This window comes from Zingiber officinale, chromosome 7A (assembly GCF_018446385.1).
Source record: "Zingiber officinale cultivar Zhangliang chromosome 7A, Zo_v1.1, whole genome shotgun sequence".
In the NCBI taxonomy this organism is placed as follows: domain Eukaryota; kingdom Viridiplantae; phylum Streptophyta; class Magnoliopsida; order Zingiberales; family Zingiberaceae; genus Zingiber; species Zingiber officinale.
Genome location: NC_055998.1, coordinates 15,227,116 through 15,244,032, shown reverse-complemented (window position 1 = coordinate 15,244,032; position 16,917 = coordinate 15,227,116). Strand labels below are relative to the sequence as shown.

At 35.6% G+C, this 16,917-nt stretch overlaps 1 protein-coding gene across 4 annotated transcripts; it reads left to right on the top strand.

Moving 5' to 3' along the window:
- Positions 1–10,622, top strand: LOC122001018 (ubiquitin carboxyl-terminal hydrolase 27-like). Of its 4 annotated transcripts, XM_042555553.1 has the most exons (12): positions 4–281; positions 3,576–3,888; positions 4,844–4,958; positions 5,170–5,270; positions 5,362–5,589; positions 6,670–6,738; positions 6,843–6,974; positions 7,093–7,227; positions 7,319–7,381; positions 7,473–7,838; positions 8,962–9,236; positions 10,206–10,622. In XM_042555553.1, exons 2-11 carry the CDS (start codon positions 3,601–3,603, stop codon positions 9,232–9,234), a joined length of 1,770 nt encoding a protein of 589 aa, XP_042411487.1. In that variant the 5' UTR covers positions 4–281; positions 3,576–3,600; the 3' UTR covers positions 9,235–9,236; positions 10,206–10,622. The 4 variants fall into 4 exon arrangements, with proteins under 4 accessions (XP_042411490.1, XP_042411489.1, XP_042411487.1 ...); XM_042555556.1 differs by lacking the exon at positions 10,206–10,622 and having other exon boundaries at positions 1–281; positions 7,473–7,830; positions 8,962–9,079; XM_042555555.1 differs by lacking the exon at positions 10,206–10,622 and having other exon boundaries at positions 1–281; positions 7,473–7,830; positions 8,946–9,079.
- The last annotated feature ends 6,295 nt before the right edge of the window (positions 10,623–16,917 follow it).

Here is a 16,917-nt window from a genome sequence, read left to right as displayed (position 1 = left end):
GTCTCGAGACATTTTCATCCCTGGGTTCAACTTAACCGGCCGGATTAATTAGGGCGGCGGAGCCAACTGCGATCTTCCTCCGCCTCCCCCGCCTCCCCCGCCCTGCAACAAAGTCTCGAGTCAAGCGATCTTTCCTTTACCCGTTGCTGCTCTTCATTCTCGTGATCACGGAACTTCTCATATCGTTACGATTCATCTTCGATGCCTGATTCCTACAGGATTTATAGTTCATTTAAGCTACAGTAGACAAAGAGGGTAGCAAGGCTTCACTATTTTCGTTGGTATGATAATTCTAAGTTCAGTTCTGATTTTATCTGCGCAATGGAATTGACATCTTTTTTTTCTCTTCTTGTTGAGGTAGTGTTTGCTAAGGCCTCAGTGTTAATCTGTTAGGGAACCACTGATTTCTTCTTTTTGCGTGCAACTTACTGCTATATGTATTTGTATAGAAACATAGAGAAACTAAGAGGTCTTATGATCAGTGTCTTGCTGATTTTCCCACTCTTTGACAAATTGGTGATGCTTTTGTGCTTCCGAGAATTTAAAGTGTGATAGAGCAATTGGTCGTCATTCGTTGCCCTGATGGAAAATCTCTGCAAACATGAACATCTTTTGGTCCTGGGGTCATTTTATGGATAGGATGGCAAAAACCTGGTTCCATTGAAGAGCTCAAAACTTATACATTAGTCAAGTTTGCTACCTGATAGCTTTTACCATGAAGAAATTTTCAAAAAAAAAAAAAATACATTTCAAGATATATAATATGAATATCTATAACTGGAATGAGCATATTGGAAAAGCTAAATTCTAATTAAAAGGTAAAGACGAGCTAATCCTAACAAAAAAATGTCCAACAAAAAGGTTATGCTTCAATTTTGAAGAGTCATTCCTATCCTAGCCATATAACTGATTGCTGCTACTTAAACTAATTACTGATGGACTTGACTATATTGAAATAATCTTATAGGAGAGTAGCTCAAATATTCTTGACAATGAAATGTGGATATTCACTACTTAGTAGCAACATTAGCTTCTAAAAGGATGTCTGGAGACTTTGGAAGGATAAGTACACCTTGAACCTTATTTTTTTAGGCACCATTTGAGATAGTAACCCACCTTTTGATGGAGTTGAATCAAATGATTATCAAGATTCACATTCTTAAGATAGGATAAAATTCAGTTTTGTTCATATGATTTGAATGCATTAGCCCAATTTCTTGATGGAGCTTTATTTGTGTGGCGGATGTGGGTGACCATTTTTCCTTGTTTAAAATTTCTTCCTTTCCTTTCTGTCACATATTCCTCTGATTTGCCCTCCAATGTAACAAGACATAAGTGTTTCTGAAGTGAGAACAAGTTAAATATGATTGGCCAAAGCTAACCAGAGTCATCTTTAAATTAGGATAAGTGTGTTGTGAATCAGTGAGAAAAGGATTGCTCATCCAAAGCAAATATGTTTCAAATCAGTTAAGATTGCAAATGAACTTTTTTAATTGTATGATGATTGACTTATCAGACATCAGGATTTATCGGATTCTGCTTTTACCAATTTTAGATTGGCTGGCTTTGTGGACATGAAAATTTTATCATAGACAATATTATGTTTTAGGGGAAAAATAATAAAATCATAACATATGTGTAAGCCTCTGCAAAATTGCAATTTGCTGAATTCACCTTGAGTTTTTTTGTTTGTAATATCAGTGGAAAATATCCCCATTGGTTTCAAGGAGAATAACACTGTATTTTATTCCATGATTAAGTTTAGCTTCTAGAGCATAAAAAAATTGATGTTGTTAGTTGTTACTATGCTGCAAGTTTAGATAGAGATGGACATCTTACTTAGTTCATGGTTCCTATTATGACCCAACTCAAATGACACAACTTAGAATCTTACACTAACCTGATAGGTATGAACGATGTGGACCAAAATAGTTTAGGCCTACACGGGCAATAGTTGACAAATCCCTTAATTAAACCACAAGTTCCAATATGAGGCAAATTTGGAGTGCCACAATCTCCTGCAATTAAGAGCTCACATCTTTCATCTTTCTCAAGGCCCTAAAGTTCATAGTTGGTGGGATGTGAGGTTAGATTTTAGCTCCATATTTCCACCCAAAGTTTTTAAGGATTCTTCCATATCTGTTTCAATCTTTGGTTGTAATGGTATAGTTTGGCTTAATGCTACGTTTGGCTGGCATTCACATGCTTTGTAGTGGCCCAAGATTAACTTAAATGAGTTTTGACCTTAATTCCTTTCATTCATCTTGTTTCCCTCCAAATATAAACCTATATCAATTAGAAAGTCAACTAAATTAAAATTTTAGTTAGCAAACTTCTAAAATAAATTAAGCATCCCTATCTAATGATTATATCTACTAATATAAAAATGTTTGCGGTTCCATTTCGGGAATCCAGAATATATGTGAACAATTAAGGATTTGTACTGTGATGGTGCATTTATGGAAACCTGATTTTTAATCACACTAGAAACACCTTTTAGTTTCCTGAGTTTGAGTTCTAATGGCAACTTATTTAGATATTCTCTCTTATGGGACGTCAAATTGTTACCCAATGAATAGATCAGGAAACTACTAAATCTAAATGTATAAAAATGTAGTTTCATAATAATAAATGAATCAAGGGAGTAGCAAAGATGTAGCTAAGATGGATAGCTATGAAATTCTTGCAAGTCATAATTTTAGATGTTTTGGATTCCTTATTCAATAAGGAGACATTCATGAAAATATCATTTATGAGATAAAAATAAACTTGAATAATGAATAAAGCTGTTGAGCTTTCTCACTCTTTGTGCAATAGTTATGTGCCCCTTGTTCTTGAAAGAAATTTATTAGCTGATGTTACAATGCACTATACTTTATAGATCAGAGTGCTGAGCTCTTAGGAAGCAACACACATAAAGAAGGTATAGGTATATGTATGATAAGATATATGTTGGGTTACCTAGATTGGATAAAGTAATAAAATATTATGAAAGAGTAATTAGGTGTAACTTTAATAGATGATAAAATTTAAGGAAATAAGGTGACATGGTATAGACATATTTGAAGATGACCAATAGATTTGATAGCTACAACAGTTGAATAAATTGGATTGGAAGGCGTAATAATACAGGGAAACAATAAAACTTTATTAATAATAAATAAATAAATTGATTTTTTTAAAGTCTAGTTATATAGTCTGTAGAGATTTGAGGCACAAGATTCATGTATCCGTCCCCAAAATAGTTGGGACAAACATGGATGATGATGATGTTGATGATGACCGTCTTGCCTTTCAGATAAGAAAAGAAGATATGTTGAACAAGAAGAAAAAAATTGATTTTGACAGAAAATACGGAGAATAATTTATTAAGAGAACCAAGGGGTTCAAAGAAACAACTGGGTTTTAAATGCACAAAAATGTAGGATCCACAACTTGAATAATTTGTTAGCTTTGTGTTTACTTCTGTATGCTTTCTCTAATCATATTGGGTGTCTAAAAGTAAAAGACTATTTGCAGCCATATTCCATTTGAACTGCATCTTTAAATGCAAAATCCACTTTGCATCTTTCTAGGGAGGACTACATTGCTCCTGATTCAATGAAGCATAGAAGGGAAGTGAATATCTACCCCCTTATCCACAAAGTCAGACATGGATACAAAATATTGTTGGCTATCGGAGAATTATTTCCACCTCAATATCGTCTTGCTGCTAGCATTCTTGGGCTTGGGATGGGAGTGAGTAGTTTGTACATGGTGTTGCGAGAAGGGAAACTGAGCAGTTTTCAATTGTCATGGGGAACCCAGCAAGATGATTCATCCAAGATTGTTTATGTGGCTGGCTTAAGAAATCTGGGAAATAATTGTTTTCTTAATGTAGTTTTGCAGGTAATCTCGGTAGTTTAAATCATCAAATTAGTTCATGATGGTTATGTTGTTGTGGTAATGTCCATATAACACTTCATTAACAGCAACTACAGATATGTTTTCCTTTATAAACAAATATGAAATGACCAACAAGGTATGCTGGAAACTTGAGAGTATTACTGGTGCAACTATAGGTAAAAGAGGAAGGTTAGAACCCAGTTTTGAACTGGTATGGTAAAAAATGACTAAATATTTTGCTTAGTTAGATATATGGTCTTAATGATGTTAAACTATCCATCTGGTCTTTTTACTCCATTTGTTCTATTCCCTAAAACATTCTTTCTTGTTCGATTGCATATTTGAAATTCTCAATTTTGTCAGCACTGATATGGCTATATATTCCTTTTAACTTATTCACTCTTCTTAACTTCCTCCATGCATGGGAGTGTTGTCCTCATAATGTAACTTCTTTACAAGTTGTTAGGACCACGTTCATTTGTCATTCCTGAAGTCATGTTGTTTATCTTTTTGAAATGTGTATTTTCTAAATCAGGTTTATTCTTTGTCACATCCACTTTACAAAAGATACAATTAATTATATAAATTATTTTGAACTGATATGGTGAAAGTCTTCACCCATCATTTACTATGATTGACCTGTTCTGTATGGGTAGTAGCATGCTGTTGTTTTCTGTGCTATCCTTTTTAACTTAAAATTTACTCATATAGATCTGCTGGTATCAGTGTCATAATATGGAACTATAGATCTGTTTTTAAAACTGGAACCCATACATGAAATTTATTCATCAACTTTTAGTGCTTTTTTGTTCTCCACATTTGGTCACAATTTATTTTCATGCGAAGAACTCATCATACTCGCATGCTTCAGTTAAACCTCTTTAAAGATTTTTTATTTTTTATTTTTTATTTTTTATTTTGCTCAATATCATGTCTGAACGAAAATTTCTATATTCAGGCACTCGCCAGCTGCAGCTGGTTTGTCCGCTTTCTTCAGAATGTACCAGTGAGTGATGTTGAATCTATTGTAGAATGTATGCCACTTCTAGCTTCATTGGCAACATTATTAGAAGGTGAGCTAATTATCATATTCTTGTCTTTAGTGATTCAATATTGTTTCAACTTTCAAGAACCTTTGGTTAACATAGTTAATTATACTTATTCTGATGTTTAATGATATGTTTAGGGTTAGTAAGACTTTGTTTCCCAACTTGCAACTCAACAATGCTAGGCAAATTTACATTTTCATGCAATTTTCATCTCATTAGTTTCTGTTTGCTGTAGATCTATGTATTATCCATGATGAAAAGACTATATTGGATCCACGAAGATTGATGCTTGCCTTAAGTTTCTATGCTAATGGTTTCGCATTAACCAAACAGCAGGTTATGATCTTAAAAGGATACAGTCTATAATGTTTCTAGTTCTGTTCATAAGAACTTAAACATATCTCTGTCTGTTTTAATTTCACTCTAGGATGCTGCAGAAGCACTTCTTCATCTTTTGTCTTCTTTAGAAGAGGAAATTTTGCACTCTTACATGCTGCACAGAAGTTCTCTCGCTGAAATAATGAGTATTCCTTCTAGGATTCATAAACTAAACAGCAAAACCCAGACAGATTTGGAGCTATGGAGAACTTTTGTTTGTGGGCCATTTGATGGAGCAATCAGAAGCACATTAACTTGCAGGAGTTGTTCGACTGTGGTAATGACCTTTTCTTCATGGTAATCACCAGGTTCTGGTGTGCCGCAGTTTAATAATATTAAGTTGCCAGGCTATGCCTATTATGCAGTTAATTACATGCACAGATTTTTTTGCTTGGTTATTCAAATTCTTGTAAAGGACAAGCTAGTCATTTTAGAAATGCAGTTGCTACTGTAAAAGAGACCAATTTTCCTCTGACTTATTTCCAAGCAAGTGACAAATGATGCGACATTGTACTGTAAGGGTGTGATCTGAATAGAAATCAGTTGCTCTGAGGTTTATGGGTGGCTGACCAGAACCATATGGGTTTTCATGCTGACAACTGTACCTTGAGTACTGTCTAGTGCTGGTCGACACCAATGAGAAAGAAAAAGAAGTGGAAGAAGAAAGCCTCACTTGTGGTTATGCTGTTGCTTTGGAGCTGGAGTCAAACTGTCTTGAGGCATTTTGCATCTTGATAGCTGGCCACAATGGTATATGCTGCCTGATACAGAACTGTCTTTAAAGCTGTGGGTTGCCCTGCATTTTATCCAACTATTTAATTGCAAATAAAGATCTGCATATGTTTCAAACCAATTCCACTAACTTCAGCTACTACCTAGGCAATATTTCACAAATGTTATCATGCTATTGTTTTACCAATATTTCAAAAGGAAATCAAAATGAATGGTTTGCAATCGAGAACACTGCTGCACACATGAGAATAAACAAGAATTAAGAAGGAAGAAAACCAAAGCAAGTTGAAAGAGGATCTAAGAATCTCTTCATATCAATCAACTAAGAATTTTGGTAATTGCAAGCATGTATGCCACACTTCAAACTTGGTTAAGCTAATCACACTTTAAAAACTAGGTTTATAGCTTGGAATAAGAATATTGAAGTTAAGGCCAAGAACCAAAGCAGAAACCTCAAAAAGGTTACCCTAATAGATATGTGGTAGAATGTTCCAGACAACGTCATATGTCCTTAAGTAACACTTAAACCTAAAAAGAACTTCTTGTTCTAAAATTTTGTGCTACTAAATCATTTTGCTTGTTTTATTAGATTCTTCTCATTTAACTTCTTTTTGAAATTCTACAGCTATTGTGGGATATTGAACACTTTCTTTCATTGCCTCTCGCACCTGTTCTCGACAGTAATGGTGATATTGTATGTATATTGAGGATTTCATTTAGTTACTATTGTTTATTTGTTCTTACCACAATATGTCCTTTCAATAAATTGTTTTCCATATTTTCAAATCTTTTTACTAGATAGAAGGGTGCAGTGTGATAGATTGTCTTAAGAAGTTCACAACGGCTGAATATCTAGAGAATTACCACTGCGATCGCTGTTGGCATATTGCTGCTATAAAATGCTTGTCTCTCACATCAAATAACAATGGGGTACCATTTGTGATTCTGCATAATCAATCCCTTGTCTTTGTAGCAAGGAAAGATGCTAGAACTTATTTCATTGTGTTCCTAAATAATATTTGTCTGACCTTTTCACATTTCATCACAGGAAAAACTTGATAAGCTTAAGCATTGTGTCAATCTTGGTTGTTGTGATTGCAAAAATCTACTTGATCAACAGGAAATTAAGTGGTCTGGTTTTTCATGTGTATTAAAACAGCTAAGTATAACTCGATGTCCTAAGGTGTGGTTGGCTTGCTTCTTCCCATTTTGTCGACTGTAGAAGAAAAGGAAATACTTGGACTTTAATCCTGCTACAATTTATGAATTTCCAGATTCTGTGCATCCATTTGCAGCGTGCTTCAATGAATGATTATGGTGAACTTATCAAGCTTCAGGTTTGCAATTTTACATTATATGGTTGTACATGGAAGATTTGGTGCTCCATTGATTCTGCTTTGCTAAGTAACAAGGGTGTTTTGATGATAGGGTCATGTTTCTTTTCCTTTTATTCTGGACCTCTTTCCTTTTACCAGAACAAGTAAAACATTGGGAGACGGAGCCCTAGTGCCATGTACTCGCGAAAATGCAAATAGAAAGCTGCAGCCACTAGATCCTCAATTGATGCAAATGTATATTCAGTACAAGAAACAGAGTTTGGAACTTGTACATGGAACTGCTGGAGAGGACTCTTTGTTGAAAGGTATTCCTACAAATAATTTCAAAAACCGAACTAATGAATTGCCACATGGCATGTCTGGTGAAATGATCGCCATAGGCAAGCACAATGTTTCGGACAAGAAGACTGAAATAGCTGCCGTAGCTTCTGATTCCCAAGCGTTGTCAGGTATAAAGGTAAATTATCTTTGTTTTCAATACAACTATTTTTCCAGTATTCAATTTTAAGATGAATTTACACGACTGTGTCAGTTGTTTTGTCCTCTCTATATTTCACATATCTTGACGAGGAACTTCCAGCTATTTATATGATGATATTGTCATTGATCAATTGGCGACTTTTTGGTCCCTTGGGCTATGGTGTAGCTACAACGATGCTCCAGCAGTTCCCAAACACCCACGGTCCGAATCTCAGCTATGGTGCACTGCAGGTTTATTTCTCTAGTGGGATGACAAATCTGGGATGTTGGCTGCTGGCGACGAGACACTTGTGCTTTTGGATTTACTCTGGTGGCCGGTGGTAAACTTTTGTGGGGCCGGGCCGGTCATCTCCAAGATTAGTCGATATTTGGGTTAACATAAAAAAATGACAACGTTTTGGTTGTTGCTTTTATTGGATGAGATGTGATAGATTGTGCGACACTAGAAAATAAACTTGATTCAGAACACCTAGAGGTAGTGAGTCTTCGGATTTACTCTAGTGGCCGGTGATAAATTTTCGTGGGACCGGGCCAGTCATCTTCAGGATTAGTCGGTTTGAAGAGCTAGATATTTGAGTTAACATAAAAAAAATGACAATGTTTTAGCTGTTGCTTTTATTGGATGAGATGTGACAGATTGTGCGGCATTAGAAAATAAATTTGATTCAGAAGAACACCTAGAGGTCAGTGAGTAGTGAAGCTGAAAGGAGTGTTTTTGCCAGCCAGTCCTTAGAGAGAATTTGAAACTTGCTGTTAAAATTCAAGTACAGAGAATTACAGAGGGCAAGATGCGATTAATAAGCAATTAATAGAGAAGGTACAGTACCACAACTAGTAATCCATTAGATTTTATGGTTAAGAGTAAATTTAGGATTGATCCACCAAGGGAGGGAGGGCTGTAGTAATTAATGTACAGGATATAATCCTGTAATTACGCCAATGCTTACATAGAATTCTATGTAGTCCATGTAATTGACTCCAAATGGTTGAAACTCATGGTTTGTTAGTAAAGTAGAATGGTTTATTCAAACTCTCTAATTATCTGTATCCTGTATTCTGCAACTTTTGCCATTCATGCTTTCAGCTTCTATTGAATGCAGGGCAGTGAAGCTATTACAGGCTCCTATTATCGCCTTTCATCTGTTGTTGAACACTACGGAAAATCTGGAAGTGGGCATTACGCAATCTTTAGGAGAGTAACAAGCGAGTCATTTGGTGGCAATTCAAATAGCACTCCAGAAACTGAACAAAGTCAATGGTTTTATGTCTCGGACCATGAAGTATTGAATGTTTCCATAGAGACTGTATTTGCTGCAGAGGCCAGTCTGCTCTTCTACGAGAGAATTGATGGGAACTTCCATATAGCCGCATAAGGGTATGACAACTTATGCACTTTTTACCTGTTATTTCGCACTATTGAATTATCAGAAGGATAGAACTGGTTGAGAATTGGGATTTCTTTAATCCACAAGGTCGTCTATTTCTGTTGATCTGCATGATATGTTGCCCTTATACTGTAAGTATGAAATAATGCTAATTATGCCATTATAAAGATCGCCATTTCGTGAGTGAGCATTGTATTTTAATACCATGGACTTCACAAACATTTATATAATCCACTTTCCATTTAGGGCAGGATAGGAATATTTTTATAAGGCGCTTTAGAGACCAAATAACTTCTGGAAGTGAAATATGATATTCCTAAATTTATACCCAAGGTCCTTTTAACGTAGACTTTTGCCCTAGGATAGGACAATGGTGCAACGGTTAAATACTTCAATGGTTAATTAGATATTTAAGATTTTAATCCTAATTACGGCGCATTGCGGGATATTTTTCTCTCATGAGATAATAAATCTAAAAACGTTGGCTGCTTTGGATGGACAACCTCGAGCATTTCCTAATTTATTTTGATATTTGATGGAAAATTTTAATAGAGTCGGGTCGGTCATCTTCAGAATTAATCGGTTTGTAAGTTGGATAATTAGATTAAAAAAAAATTAATATAGGCTTTTGAATACTTAAAGAACTTAGTAAAAAGGTTGGACGGACGGTATAAAAATTGATTAATATATATGTAGTTCTTCTTTATGTTTAAAATATTATTTAAAATTAAACAAATAAACATCTGTAAAACATTTTGCATGCTCCAATATACTATATGCTGTAATTGTATATTATTGTTTATGCCTCAAGTCAAAGCAGTAAAGAAAATTTTGTTTTAAAAAAAAACTAAAATTATTGGTTGGCAATGTACAAATTATTTTTAATAAAATATTAAAATTCGAAAGAAAAAAAAATCGCTATCAGCATCAAATTTGCTTGATTGTGCTTGAAATGGCAGAGGAGAATCTGAGCTTGGGAGGGAGCGCAAGGAACGTGCACTTGCTGTATGTCGGATCTGGTTGAAGGGGCTGAAGGTCTATGCTCAATGAACGTGCATGAGGGGAGCAGAGCAGCACTGCAAAATATCTCAAAATGCATGCCCCAGTGAAAGAATAAAATAGCTGTCCTTTCATGTGAATCATGATGCGGGAAACAATTATAAGACCTAATTTGTCATGTTTGGGCAACTGTAAGTTCATTTTTTTAATCACATATTCAAACCTGTAATGCGTCTGAGTTGGTATTTCAGCAAAACATATTCTTGACTCTTTAGTTTGAAAGTAAATGTTGGAAAAATGAATGAAATAAAGAGGTGGAGACGAAAAAATTTTATTGTGCATGAGTTTAATCTCACATTAGAAGTCTCTTGGCTTTATTGTTGGTTTAAATTATGACACATGTATTGATATTGTAAACATATGACGGGGAGAGACTCTCTCATGCGTGAGTATGTAGAAGTGGGTGTAAATCCAAGATTCGGATTGTACTGAACCAAAGTTGACTTGTGTGCGAGCATGACCTACGCATGTCGAATGTCGGACTGGTCGAGGCAAAATTTGCTCAAAAAAATAAACCAATAGATTGCCACTTGAATGTCTTTTCGCTACATGCTCAAGAGTGTAACGGAAACATTACTGTGAAATTAATGGGGATTCCGTAATGTCTCGATATTAATGGCGGTATTAAACTCATTAATAATGATTTCGTAACGTTTTAGTATTAATGACGACATTAAACTTATTAATAATGATTTCGTAACATCTAGACATTAATGAACACGTTAAACTCATTAATGACGATATTAAACCCAACATTAAATGATCATAATTTGATCATTTATTACAAACAAGTTGAGAGCTCCTCCACTTTCGTTCTCCGTTTCTTCTCTCAGTCGTGCATCCGCTCGGCTGAACTACTCATGATAACACTTTAGTGCATTCTTAGTTCGCCACGAACAACTAGTGCTTGGTTGTGTTTGTGGTTTTGTCATTGTATCCTGGGAAACAGATGACTCGAGGAAACCTCGAAGCACAGCCGGAGGTAGGGTGAATCTGTTTCAAAGAAACTACGACTATTGCAAGCCTCGATCCCTTCGCCCATTCGACCGCTTCGCCTGTCGGCTGCTGAGCCGCTTCGCCCGTTCAGACTTTGCTGTTTGAACTTGGTGCTCTGTCTGCACTCAACAATTAGCAGAAACTAGCCTCCGTTGACAGTCTGAGATTATCAGCTTAGTTCATCTCGACAGATAAGTTAGAATTGATTTTGTGTAATTTCAATTCAGTTAATTCCTCAATATCTCCGACAACAGATTGTCTAACAATTTTGAAACAGATTCGATTATGTTGAGATAGCCACAGAAAAGAATGTTGAGGTGCAACAGACTCAACACGTGCATAGCCCCTCCGCCCCGATTGGAACTATGCCAATCAGTCATGGGGAAAAATCAGAGAAGTTCAGTGGACTGAATTTCAAGAGGTGGCAGCAGAAGATGCTCTTCTACCTGACTACGCTCAATCTGGCTCGGTTCTTGACCGAGGACCCTCTCAAGCATGCTGAGGATGCTGATGCACAAACCATCAGGTGAGATCCAAAGAATTCAAAAGGCAAGATCCTTAAGAAAAGCAAATGAAGTTAAGAGTAAATCCAAAGGTGAGAGGCGAATGACAATGTAACTAAATTATTGGTTAGTTTATTGCTAAGCACAATTCTATGCAAAATTGGAGAATTTGAAGATGCAAAAGAATTATGGAGCAAATTGGCCAAGCTTCATGGAGAATCCTCCACTACACCAAACCAAGAGAAATTTAAAGAGGGCAACTCATTGGAGCAAGACCAAAAGGAGGAGGACACCGAGGTTGAGAGATGTTCAATATCGGAAGAAGAAGAAGCTTCATTCTCAACGGAGTACAATGAGAGGGGCAAAGAGGGAGCATACTCTTTGTTCCATGTAGAGGATGAAGATGAAGATGCCTCTACCTTGAGGATTGAGGGGGAGCGACCTTCGTTGACACCGGATCAAGAAGAAGGAGAAGCTTCTACTTCCGGGTTAAGTGAAGAAGAAGATGGGACAACCTCCACAACACAAGCAAAATCAAATGGAGGATCAAGTGCCATCCCTATGCGTGAAGGTATAACTAGTTCAATTAAAAATAAAAATCATATTATATGCTTTGAGTGTAGGGAACATGAGCATTACAAGAACAAATGCCCTAAGTTGACCAAGAAAAAGAGTCAACCGACACTAAAGGGCAAGAAGAAGTCCAAGGAGACCACCCCCATAACAAAGAAGAGCAAAGAACGCATTGTGTGTTTTTTGTGTCATCAAAAAGGACATTATTGAAGCCAATGTCCAAAGGGGAAGAAGTCAGTCAAAGTCAAAGGAGGAAGCACAAGTAAAGGGAGAGCTTCCACGGTAAAACCCAAGGTATCATTTATTGAGTATATCCCTTTAAATCATGATAAAAGTATGCTAGTTCAAATTTATATCATTTCAATGCTATTTATTATGAAAATAGGAGGCATGATAGAATTAAGGAAAATTATGTTGCCTATCATGCTAAAACTACCTCACCTAAGGTTAGGAAGGTATATAACTATTTAGGCAAGAACACTAAGGATAGTAGATACAAGCTCAAGAATGGAAATGCTTAAAAATTTAAAGAAAAATCCAAATCTAAGGACTTAAGGTTGGAAAACCAAGCCTTGAGGTCAAAGTTTGATAAAATTAAAAAGAGCCTAAAAAGAATGGAAAATATTCTTAAGGGGCAAAATGAGCATAACTTAGGGATAGAATCACAAAAGCTATCCTATGTCCATAGAGGTTTGGGATACAAACCTAAAGCCAAGAGGGATGCCCCTTTTTATCATAGGATTCCATATAGTTATAGGACCAACTCTAGGTCTAGGAGTCAAGTCAAGGATACAAGGGAAGTTATCCCTAGGAGTATCTTTGCAACAACAAATGTGACTAAAACCTCTAAGAAGTCTAAGAAAGTCACTAAGTAAGAGAGGCAATCCCTAAAGTTGACCTAGTGGAAGTGACCAAGGCTTCTAAGAAGCCTACGAAGGTCATTAGGAAGGTATCTAGGGAAGTTATCCTTAGTGAGTACCTAGAGCATCTAAGGAGCACCAATAGGTGTTGGTTTCCTAGGAGCATTTTCTCTACCTCTTAGATGGGTTGGAGAGTGTCAACTCTAATTGGAAGGGTAGTTAACCCAACCTTAATGAAATTGGCACTTGGAGAGCATTTTCAAGGTTATTGTTAACCTTTGAAAATGAAAAGGACTTATTGTTTACTCTTTGGAAGAGTAAAATGTACCAAAATTTGAGAAATTAAACTTAATTTAAATTACACAATCAATCAAGAGTAAAAAAAAAATGCCAAGTTGGGGTTTGACATTTTCTTAAAGGAAATAGGGGCAATCTAGGCTTAATTTTAGGTTTAGCTAAGGATTAAGGATATTTTGATTATTTATCTAGGTATATTCTATTTATGCAAATTGTCATGATTGTTTGCCCATTATATGTCATGACATCATATTTTGCATTCGTGATTGTTACGAAAAACAACAAAAATATCATGACATGCCATACATACATCATGTAACTATAGTATATTTTCTTTTAAAAATTATTTCTATTCTGATGTATGCCATAAATCATCATGCATTATTTAAATTTCCTTGCAACTAAGGACAAATGATATCTACTAACGAGTGGTGAATCTCCTAACAAGTATGATCCTAACAAGTGACATCTTAGGTGGATGATCATAATTCTTAAAATGCCTAGATAGATATACATGATTCATAGTTTAGGACAAAATCAAAATCTACATCTCACAAAGACTATAAGGTGACTTGTATGTGTTTTAGTGCACATTAAATATAAGTGAGATATTAGGATGATGAGCAAGACTCAAGATGTTGATTTAGTGCATTTTTTTTAGCCTTGATTTCATCTAAACACATAGTTATGTATACTTCAATCATTGGGAAAGCTAATGTATAAGTCATGTGCATTGAACCCAAAGAACATGGTTAGAAATTAGTTTTTAAAATAATTTCAAAATGCTTTTGGAAAACCTTGGTGAAGACCATCTTTTGATAGTAATCATCATTGAAAAGTTTGACACAAACTAGAAGAAAACATTGAAGTTTTTATAAGTTTTCAAATTTGTGTCAATCTTTGAAAATAGAAAGTATTTTCATAGAAAATTATTTTTCCATGATAGTATATACCCTAAGTAATGTCTACATGAATTTTCATGATTTTTAGAATTTTGTATAATTTTTAGGGCATTTCTGAATTTCGCTGAAATTAGATTTCAGGAAATCAGAAATCCAATCGATCAGCCGATTGATTGGAAGGTCTCAATCAATCAGCCGATCGATTGAGAATGTATTTCCCACAACCAGAGTATCGCGGAATCGATCAACCGATCGATTGACCCAGACTGGATCGATCAACCGATCGATTTAAGGGTAATTTCCGTGAAGAGAAGCTCGCAGAATCAATCAATGGATCAATTGAAATGGTTTCAATTGATTGAGACCCAACTTCATGTTGGTTAATCCTAGGAAAACGTACCGGTTCCACTGTACAAAATTTTTTGTACAAGTGTCGAACCTTTCTTTAAATAACCTATTGTGTTCTTTAGAAGTTAAATTAGGAATCGTAGACGAAACTTAATATTATTGATTCCAAATTTAACTTATCTGTTCTTAATGGTTTAGATTTGAATCGCAAGCGGAACTTAACACTATTGATTCAAATCTACCTAAGTTATTAATTCCATAAATATTAATTTCCAAAATTGGCTTCCAGGACTGCATGGCGAGGCACATGGCCTTCTTGGATATGGGAGCAACCACCACCGCCTAGGCAAAGCCTTTTAAGGAAAGCTAATATTTATTTCCTTAAATAACTCTAGGTTAACCAAAAAGAACAATCGAATCACAAATTCGAAAAAAGAAGAAAACACAAAATCGAAAAATAAATTCGATAAATTAGATCTAATTGCTTCTTGTATTTAGAATTCATACAAAGAAAAATAACTAGTATGATGCGGAAGAAAAATACTAGTTATACCTTCTCTTTGTAAGCTAATGACCTCAAGATCTTCTGCCGTATTCCTCGTCTCGCCTTGGACGTCGTGTGGGCGACGATCCTCCAAGATGAACACCACCCAAAAGAGTCCTTCCTCTTCCTCTAGAATTCGGCCACCACCACCTCCAAGGAGAAGAGAGCAAAGGGAAAGGGAGAAGGGAGAGGGCCGACCACCAAAGGATCTCCAAGCAAGAGAATAAGAGTTGTGTCTCATGAAGCCCCCTCACCCCTTCTTTTATATTACTTGCCCAAGGCAAATAAGGAAAAACCTTTTACAAAAAACAAAATCATCCAAGAGTTTTTTTCTTTTCCCTTTTTATTTTTCCTTTTCTTTCCTCTTGATTGAATCAATCACCAATTAATGGTTGTGATCAATCCTATATGGTTTAGGATTAAGCTTGGCCGGCCCCTTGCTTGGGCACAAAGCAAGGTGGCCGACCACCATATTTAGGAAAGGAATAATATATTTTTTTTAAAAAAATTTTACAAGAGAAAAAACTCTTATAAAATTTTACAAGCTCTCTTTCCTAAAGTAGGAGTTAAAAAAGGAAAGTTTCTAAAAATTAAAACCATGTTTTAAATTTTAAAAAATCTCTTTTATAAAATTTCCTTTTTTAACATGATGATAGACATTTTAATTTTAAAACTTATCTCCCTTTTTTTTCTTAAACCATGAGGATGGTTAAAAAAGGAAAGTTTTAAAACTTTTAAAACTCTCTATTAAAACATGTGACCAAATTCAAATTAGGAAAGTTTTAAAAATTAAAATATCTCTTTTAAAACTTATAGTTTTCTACAAAGAGAAGATTTTAAAAATTCAAAACACCCCTCCTATTTGAATTAATCTTGGCCGACCCCTACAAGCTTGGTCATCAAGCAATAGGGCCGGCCCCTATAAGAGGATGTGGTCGGCCATTGCTTGGTCACCAAGCAATGATCCGGCCCCCTTTTTGGACACTAAGAGGAGCCTTACATTTGGATGGACTTGAGGTTATAATGAGGCTACGACAGGGACCTAGAGGAGAAATTGATTTTGACCTTCCGATGGGCTTGAGTATCCCGTGCTCGCCCCGAACACACAACTCAAGTTCATCGATAACAACTCATTCCATTAGAGAGTTATTACCGCACTACCGCATCAATCCCAAATTACATTATGGGCTCCTTCTTATCATGAGTGTGTTAGTCTCTCTGTGTTTAAGATTACGAATGTCCACTAATTAAGTAAGTTACTGACAACTCACTTAATTAATATCTAGCTTCAAGAGTAGTACCACTCAACTTTATTATCATGTCGAACTAGGTCCACCTGCAGGGTTTAACATGGCAATCCTTATGAGCTCCTCTTGGGGACATTCTCAACCTAGATAACTAGGACACAGATTCCTTCTATAATCAACAACACACATTGTAGGTAATATCATTTTCCAACTTATCGGACATATTAATTTATCGAGCTAAACCTCACCCTTTGATAAATCAAAGAAATACATATTAAATATATGTGCTTGTTATTATATTAGGATTAAGAGCACGCACTTTCATAATAACTAAGGTTTAGT